The sequence below is a fragment of the Trichoplusia ni genome, unplaced genomic scaffold (genome assembly GCF_003590095.1).
Source record: "Trichoplusia ni isolate ovarian cell line Hi5 unplaced genomic scaffold, tn1 tig00003675, whole genome shotgun sequence".
In the NCBI taxonomy this organism is placed as follows: domain Eukaryota; kingdom Metazoa; phylum Arthropoda; class Insecta; order Lepidoptera; family Noctuidae; genus Trichoplusia; species Trichoplusia ni.
The window spans coordinates 1-8,911 of NW_020800436.1; the positions used below are offsets into that span (position 1 = coordinate 1).

Consider the following 8,911-nt stretch of genomic DNA (forward strand, 5'->3'; position numbering starts at 1 on the left):
ATTATTGACGAAATACTCGCAGAGTTTACAGAATCGCGATCCCCGGACGGCGAGAAATGGGCACGGTATACCTGACAACATATTTAGCATGATACAGCGCCGCGACGCGAACTCCAGCGAACTCTTTCTCGGAGAAACGCTACAATTGACGACATAGATCCCTCGTCAGACCTCGGCACGTCCATCAGAAACAAGTGTTTGGAACTGGAAGAGATCCTCCAGAGCCTCAAGTCTCGGCTAAACCACGTCGTACTGGACGAAAACATAGTCCTCAGCCCTGAGGCCAAACTCGATGGAGGCGCAACTAGAGCACGATCTCGACACAGACTGCCAGGAGGACTTGTCACTACAGGAGTTCCTGGAGCTGCTTCACTCGCAAAACAAAATAAGCCCGACAGGAGTACAATGATTGCTCAAAGGACCATCCCATAACTTATTCCTAAGACAAAATTAACATGAATTTATTGTGTGCAAATTTGAATTTTAGATTTTATTCAAATACTATTAAATATTCAGGCCTAATTGTTGGAGTATTATTTCATAGGCTAATTCAATTAAACAAAATTTAGTATGAAAATAATTATATTTATAAACAATAACAATAGGTAGACATTATCACACTTGTACTTAGTATTGATGAATTGTGAAAGTAAACAGATTAATCATCGAACATATTTTGAACATCAGTACTGATAGTCAATTCAGCGGAATTAGGAATGGTGTCGTTTTCATAAAGCTGGCTATCTTCATGACTGAGTTTCATCTTCATAGGTGCTTGCACTATTTTCTTCCTTCAGTATAAAACTGACTTGCTTCTCCATAATCAAACATAATACTTGGTTGTTATCACATTTAGCCAAATCTGATTTAAATTTACGCATCCAATCATTGTAGTCTTTAGGGTCAGACTTAAGAAATTCAGATCTCAAATGTTTCATAGCATCTAATGCTTTAGTATAGTTTCCATCAATATTATTGTAAATTCAAACTTTCAATTGCTTTTTATCATTCCTGGAGCCAACTCGGACAAAGGTTTATTCTTGCCTTGAAGCACTTTGAAGTCTTCAACAGGATTAATGGTACTTATTTTGTGAATGTTGTCAACTTCATTCTCATTAATAGGCAATTGAACTTTCGGCATGTTTGGAATGTCTGTGGTATCTGGTTGGAAGTCACCAAGTGGTGCTTGAATCTGATCAATATCCAAGACAACATTCTTGTTTTTCCTCTTCTTCACTTCTACTTTGTTTAATGTGAATAAACTCTTAATTTTCTCTATAGGTTTTCGTGCATTCTCTTCTAGCAAGGGAGGCACTTGGAAGAGACTCATGACTTCCTCTCTTGGTTTAGGTAAGGGTTTACCAGGATTTAATGCTCGGAATGCTATGCAATCTAGCACATACTGGGCTGCAGGGCTGATACACTCAGCTATAGGGAAAGCTTCCTTATCATCATATGTGTCATCATAAGCCTGCGTCAAGTCCATGGCATTAATTAAATCTTTAAAAGCATTGACTTGTTCGGGGGTGCAAGAATACTTTTTTAAATTGGTTGCTGGGAATGACATTTGCTTTATCTCCTCCTTGTAACTCAAAGCAATCATTGAGAGACAGACATAATTATTTGTATCAATAACAGGCATTAATGCAAACATTTTGGGTGCATTATTATTGTTGTGAACTTTTCTAACAATCCCAACAAGATTTAGTTCATGCAGGCATTCCACAAGGCATCTGATAGCTTTCTGTGCATTCTTATCACCTTTCCTGGCAAATACATAAGACAGACCATCACCAGTTAAATTCTGCCAACTGATATTATCAGCATGAGTGAAACCATACACAGACAGGCATTTCTCTCCGGGCTGGTACAGCATTGTTTATCCAAGTCAGTAAAAGGTATGATGGTTTGGCCATAGTGATAGCCTTGGATTTTATCCTGAATCTTAACAGTACTTTGGTTTTCTGGATTAATGTATTCTTTTCTTTTTTCCACTGCTTCAAATGTGCTGGCTGTAGATGTAACGGGATCTTTGACAGCTTTTTTCCAAGTTTTGACAACCGGTTCATCTCTGAGTTTGATGAATGTAGATACAGGGATTTTTATGTTTGGGCCAATACTTAGGTCTACATTCCAAGGTGAGGCATTGACAATTTTCTTTCTGTGGAAGAGTAGTTCATGCTTCATGATGCTGTCTAGTGTTGATGTTGCACCATCTGTAGCCTCCACAAACTGTCTGGCTAGAGCAGTATCTTCACTGTCATTCTCCTTGGAGTATATGTCTGGACCAACTACAAAAACTTCATAGCCCTCTTCTTTGAAACCATTCAAGACCTGAAAATTTGGATGAAATTAAGAAAGAATATAATACTTACATGCTGCTTTCCAAAATTATGTCTTCTGGAAGAAATTTCTCTTCAGGAAGATGTTTGAATGCTTCTAACAATTAATTAAATATTAATTTTTGAACTACTAAACACATGCTTTATAAAGAATAATAAGTAGTTACTTGCTACCAAGTAGTTACTCCCAAATAATAATGAATATCTGACAATGCATTCTGTAAAATTAAATGAGTTTTCTGCAGCAATCACTATGAACCACTTATTTACTTGACAATGTATATATATATGCAGAAATAATACTAAACATTTATTTAACACTTGAAACATAATTACCTCTTCAAGATTATCAGGATCAAATGAGGTCTTCCTTTTAAAATTAGTCATCAATATTATTTTCTTACTTGCAAACTTCACACCACTGATTATATTCTTATAATAATCAGCTGCTACTATTAATGAATCAAACCAATCACCTCTGGTTTCTGACGGCTGAAATAATGGGAGAAAGTAATTATTAAGTTGAAAGGTATAATAATATTTTATGTAATACTGCAGGCTGAAAATTATTCAAGATGTTATAAGTTCTGTAATGTTCGAAAGAAATTGTCGCAAAGATGTTTTTATTTTTAATAATACAATAATCTTTGCAACAATTAAGTTGGTCTGATGACTCTGATTAGAATCTCTTTTCAAATTGAGTAGAGTGCCATTTAAGTTAAGGTACATGTTTTGTCCTGAACTTATTGGTTCAGTTATGTACGTAAAAAGTTGGACAATTGCATTTTTTATACACAAACATATTAAATAAATAAACGAATCATCATTGATGTTTTAAATTACAAGTATCTTTTTATTTCAACCAAGTTTTTAGACATTACTCACCAAGATAACCACCTTCTTGAGTAACTTATCAAATGTAGTTTGATATTCATAAGTGTACAACAAGAACTGCCTTTTATGTTTATCTCTTATTGATCATCATTGTTTGTTTTCCCTTAATAAATAAATAAACTAAGTATTACCAACCTTGTCCGGTAAATTCCTTATCATTTTCCAAGTAGGTGTCTGCATTTCAGATAAAACTTCAATGTGTTTAAAAGCACCATCATATTGTTTTGCCATATTATTGTTGGTTGTTTTAGAACCTAATAGAATGACACCGACTAAGTCTTTACCATCGCTTAATATTTTGCGTTCTATAATACGACCTGTGCATCCTTTTGCTCTTTCAAAGAAACTTTTTTCATTTTCTTCTTTAGTGTTTACATTTCTTCCTACGTCCAGTACGATCATTGTACCTTGAGATAAACTGCGTGCCATTTTGTCACCTGCTTATAAATACTATTAGCAGATTTAATTTACTTTTTCTTATTTTTGTTTTCCCGGCAAGTATGTAAAATTTTACTACTATAAAATCAAAACAAGTAACGACAAGTTTGACAGTTTTGACACTGGTGATGTCATTTATAACAAATATATGAGCTAGATACTGGCTTTTTCACACATCTGCCGTAGCCTCTGAATTCAGAAGCCAGAAGTACAAGGTAGAAAAGACTTCAAAATTATGGTAGTTTAAGCTAAGTAACCTCATGGTCGCTCGTCGCTCGCAATCTGATCACGCGTTTTTAAATTTCCCGCGTGCGATTGCGTGCGGTTACGCCTTAATGAGGTATTCTTAATTTACGCTGCTGTATTCCAAAACTGAGATCATGTTATAAAACCACTAACATTCGCTGATAAAACATTTTTTGATACTAAATTGATTTATTGATTGGTTCATTACATTTATTGCACGTAATTAATAATTTTATATTTGACACCAATAAAAATATTTTATAGAGTTATTTACCGATAAAAATATTGAAATTTAGATTTTGATTCAGTTTGTTGTTGTGTCAGTCTATGAAGTGTAAGATTATAGTATCATCTGTGGTAATAAAAAAGTTAAAACCCTATCGTCGATCGATTGTTTATTGTTGTTGTGTCAGAAAATAAAATAATTGTTTACATTAATAAAAATAAGAATAACAAATACTTACAATGATTATTTATATTTGCCTCGTTTCTTTTATTTTCTGGACTGGTTATAAATTCATGTTTACTTAATTTCCCTATATTGGCTTATATCAAAATGTGAATTAATTATAATTTGTATGCCATAATAGTAGAATAAATAATGCGATAGTTATCAACAATGTCGAATTTTGCAAATAGAAGTAAGATCTTCAGTGAAATGATGAAGTTTTCTTTTCACCACAGAGCATTTTATTGTTACCTGGGAATGAGTGTTTGGATCTTATTTTTAATCACAGGTATTTTTATTGCACATCAAGTTGCCAAAAAGTAATAAATAATATTAAATTGTGATTGTTATTTCTTATATTCTTTTATGGGAAGTAGTATCCACCCAGGCCTCATAACAACCTTTAGTAAAAAAAGTTTTGTTTTACAATTAAAAATGTGTTAATACAACCTAAGTGATACTATACCTCTTTTGCATTTTTGTGATATCCATATGCATTTAATAATAAGAAATGAAATTGTCTGTACTTCCTTTGTTTAGGTACATTAAAAAGGCTTAATAATCTTGGCGTACTAATTATTTTAAATCACTCAATGTTAAATAAAAAAAAATCATAGCTATAATCAAATGAAGTTGTATAATTTTTTTCAGTAATGTATAAATACATGTCATTGGGGGAAGAAACTATTGCAGTGAAGAAAGTCATACAAAATGAATACATATCTAAGAGTGATGCTAAGTTCAGAAGGATTTACCTGAGAGCCTGCAGCCCACCCGACAGTATAGTCAGAGGATCTGAAGGTAGAAATAAAACTTTATTCAAGTTAGACATAAACACCTACCTATTACTTTTATTAAAATAAAACTTTTAAGAAAAAATACCTATTGACTTGTTAATGTCTTAATCAATTTTTATTACTCATGTGTAAGAATATTCCATGTATTTCATCTTATATACAGAGTAATTAAATAGGTTAAACAGCTTACTCTGTTCAGGAGCTATGTTACCACAGACGGACAGACAGATAGATAGACAAAGAGTTATGTCTGCATCAGAGTTAGGTCATTTAGTCAATATTTTCTGTTTAACTATACTAAATAAACATGCAAAAATGTAGTTTAGAATTTCAGTACCAAAACTAACAATACATTCAAATTTTCAGCTGTTGTTGACAGTGACACATGGTTGCTACAAGGCGCCCTGGTTGTGACCCGACATGGGGACAGGGGACCTTTGACACACCTTAAAAATGGAGACAAGTTACCCTGTGATGCTCATCCCCCTCACCGCTACTAAAAAGGTATTATTACATAGATTTACTATTGTATGCCTACAAGGATATCTTTTGCCCAAAGAGAAAGCCGAGATACAGTTTGATGCTGAGTTAAGATTAACTCCTTGTCTACAAGATGTCAGCCAAGGGGTCAACCACAGTTCCTTGAAACAGTCCAACTTCAGTGGTTACGAAATATATTATGTTTGACGTATGACGTATGTTTGTATGAGACTAGATAGTGTTGATCGAATGTGTATTATTATTGTTGTAAAAATGTTTACCTTCATCGCTAAACCGCCGGAAAAACATTACACGTTGCTAGGCCCAAAGAAACAAGGCCAGAGTGGCGCTGAGCAGGCGCGAACATTCCCGTGGTTCTGGCTAAAGTGCGAAGCGTTTCACTACGGCAAAAAAAGAAAGGCCAAAAGCCAAGCTGAAGAAATAATTAGCTTTAACAGATGGTGAATTCTTCTTCTCTCTCTAGTGTAAACGTGTGTACATGTATACCTGTAAATTGTATCTGTAATAATTTTCTTGATGTACCAGTTACGAGGAGTACGTGGCTAACGCCAGTTCGTCGGGTCGCGCGTGGTGGGTGTCGGTGGCGGGCCCCTTCCACAACTTCCCGTCGCTGCCCGTGCGCACGGCCGGCACTCGCTGCGCGCTCGGACAGCTCACGCCGCGCGGCTTGCTGCAAATGATCACTGTTGGTATGTTGAGTCGCTCGTTCGATCCTCGCGTAGGATAAGCATTTATGTGAGCCCCGAACATTCTGGGTGTCTTTGTGCACGTGGTTTGAATATTTGTAATAGCCCGGGGACCATGACTAAATTCCTTATTGCGAGAGTAGTTTTCTTTAATGAAATTCCTTTATAAAGAAAGGTTAATTTGAGGGCAAAAACGCGAGTAGTTATTTTTGTTCAGAATGTGATTGTTAGTAGTTCTTAATTTTGTATAATTCAGATATTGTTCTGAAAGAATTAAAAATGTTGTTTTATGTTTCTAGGTAAAATCTTAAAGGAGGCTTACGGGGAGAAGTTGAACCTGGATGTGGTAGATCCTCAAGGGAAGAAAGACTCAGGTACGTAGTTTTCACAAGAAATTAGGTTTTACCCTGCCTTACTAGGAAATGTGTTACGATATGGGGGAAATACTAAAATAGAAGTTCGTATTTTAAAGTTCTATGGTTATTAGTTTAAAAAAACAGGACAAAAGCGCATAACACGCATTACCCTTAAATTTGTAAGGTAGCTTGAAATTTCGTCCAGATTGAAGAGGGTTCGGTCTAAGGGGTATCGTGTTACCCTAGTATCTGGGTTGAGAAGGCCAGATAGTCAGTTGCTCCTTGTAAAACACTGGTATTTAGCTGAATCCGGTTAGACTGTAAGCCGACCTCAACATAGTTGCTGATGTGGTGTGGTGTGGAAACTGGAAAAGCTATATTATGATGCTGATGATGATGTGGTGTGGTGTGTGATGCTGCAGGGCTGGTGGTGTCGTACAGCACCCGCTACCGGCGCACGTTCCAGTCGCTGGCGGCGCTGTGGTGGGGCGCGGCGGCGCGGGCCGCGGGGGCGCGCGCCGCCGCCGCTCGCGAGGCGCACAGCGTCGCCTTCTGCTTCCGGGACTGCGCCTGCGCAGCGCATCATGTGCTCAACAAGTAAGAGGAACCATCATACTCCTCATGTTTACTACCTTTGATAAATTGTGGATTTTTTTTTTGGGATACACAGTACTTGAATTTTTTTGGGATATTATTTGGTTTCATTGTAGATCTAGCTTACGGGAGTTGCAAGTACGGGAATGTGCTGTAGGCTTGTCCTTAAAAAGTCTTAAACCCAACGTCCAGTTAGCAATTTTTAAGTTTACTTACATTAAGCACTAATGCGAACGTTAAATTATACCTATACTATAAATAGGTATTTTTAACTATGCCGCTTTTTCTCAGTTAAATGCGTAAATTCCTAAAAACATTTTGCAAAAAAAAAGAAAATCTGTTAGGTCTAGACGTAAACGACAGAGGGTAGTTAATGAAAAAAGTAATCTTAACTTATTTTCATTTCAGAAAAATACACACCGCAAATAAGAACCGCCTGGACTCGCACCCCGCCATCAAAGAACTGGTTAAGAAGCTGGCGAAAGTTTTATTCGAATCTCAAGAGAAAACGGAAGCAAGCGAAGTAGGTGGCGCCCTCCTTGCCTACATGTGCCACGACGCGCCCTTCCCCTGCACAGAGAAACCCAAAGCACCGAGTAAGAAACTCTCATTAGACAAAAAACACACAAAGTTACGCGAAAACACTGTTCCTTCTAGAAAAGTCCTAGACGTCGACATAGACACGCTGAACATGGAACTAGACTACATAAACAACCAAATGGACTTCAACAACGAGATAGGCAGAAAGGCAAGGGACATCATAGGCAAATATTACGATACCAAACAAAAAGCACCTCTAGATTTCGACGCTCAGATGGAAAGGGAAAAGCTGCTGTATTACCAGCAACGGTACTTAGACAATGCCGACGGGTACGAAGATGTCGTTATAGTCAAAAAGAATTTAGACGCAGATTTTAATTTCCCGAACGACGCACGAATGGATACGGACTTTGACGAAGATTACAAAGAACCGACACCAGAAAGCTCCGAAGACTTCTGCATCAAGAAGGAACACGCCATGTCTGTATTCGCGTATTTGGAATGGATCTACAGACAAGACGTCAAAGACATTAACAACAGACGAAGAGGCTTGCTCGTTGCTTACGGCTTGATACACAACATCGTCCAAAATATGATACGAATGATCTCCGAAAATAAACCGAAATTCGTCGTTTACTCCGGACACGACAAGACCCTACAAGCGTTAGTCTTAGCGTTAGGTTTACACAACTACCAACATTACAACATACAATACGCATCGAGACTGATATTCGAGGTTTACAGAAAGAAGGATTTACGCGACGAATTTAAGTTCACGAAGCGGAAAGCTGTCGCACAAGATTTTTACTTCCGAGTCGTTTATAACGGAGAGGATGTGACAAATAAGCTTAGTTTTTGTAAGACCAGGCAAAATATTGTCATGAGAGTTGTAGACCCCATAGATGATGTGAAAACTTACGATACATACCTCTGCTCTATAGAAAACATAGTCAGGTTTATACATGATGATTATTTTGCGACTTTCAACGTTACTAATTACAAAGATGCTTGTGCGAGCTATGGGAACTCGAAACATATTTATCGATAGTTTTAATCACGACGACTAATT

The 8,911-nt window shown here is 36.8% G+C and overlaps 2 protein-coding genes and 1 pseudogene across 2 annotated transcripts; 1 reads left to right on the top strand and 2 right to left on the bottom strand.

Annotated features, from left to right (window-relative positions):
- Nucleotides 1-991: 991 nt before the first annotated feature.
- Nucleotides 992-1,876, bottom strand: LOC113508041 (X-ray repair cross-complementing protein 5-like). The gene has a single exon (XM_026890998.1). The coding sequence runs from the start codon at nt 1,874-1,876 to the stop codon at nt 992-994; it is 885 nt and encodes a 294-aa protein (XP_026746799.1).
- Nucleotides 1,877-1,881: 5 nt separating this feature from the next.
- On the bottom strand, nt 1,882-3,887 carry LOC113508042 (X-ray repair cross-complementing protein 5-like; the record flags this gene model as incomplete). Its single annotated transcript, XM_026890999.1, has 3 exons — nt 3,372-3,887; nt 2,679-2,834; nt 1,882-2,334 (listed from the first exon to the last, which is right to left on the bottom strand). Coding segments are annotated over exons 1-3 (903 nt in total), but the record flags the coding sequence as incomplete, so codon positions are not given.
- A 492-nt stretch (nt 3,888-4,379) lies between these two features.
- On the top strand, nt 4,380-8,911 carry LOC113508043 (annotated as a pseudogene).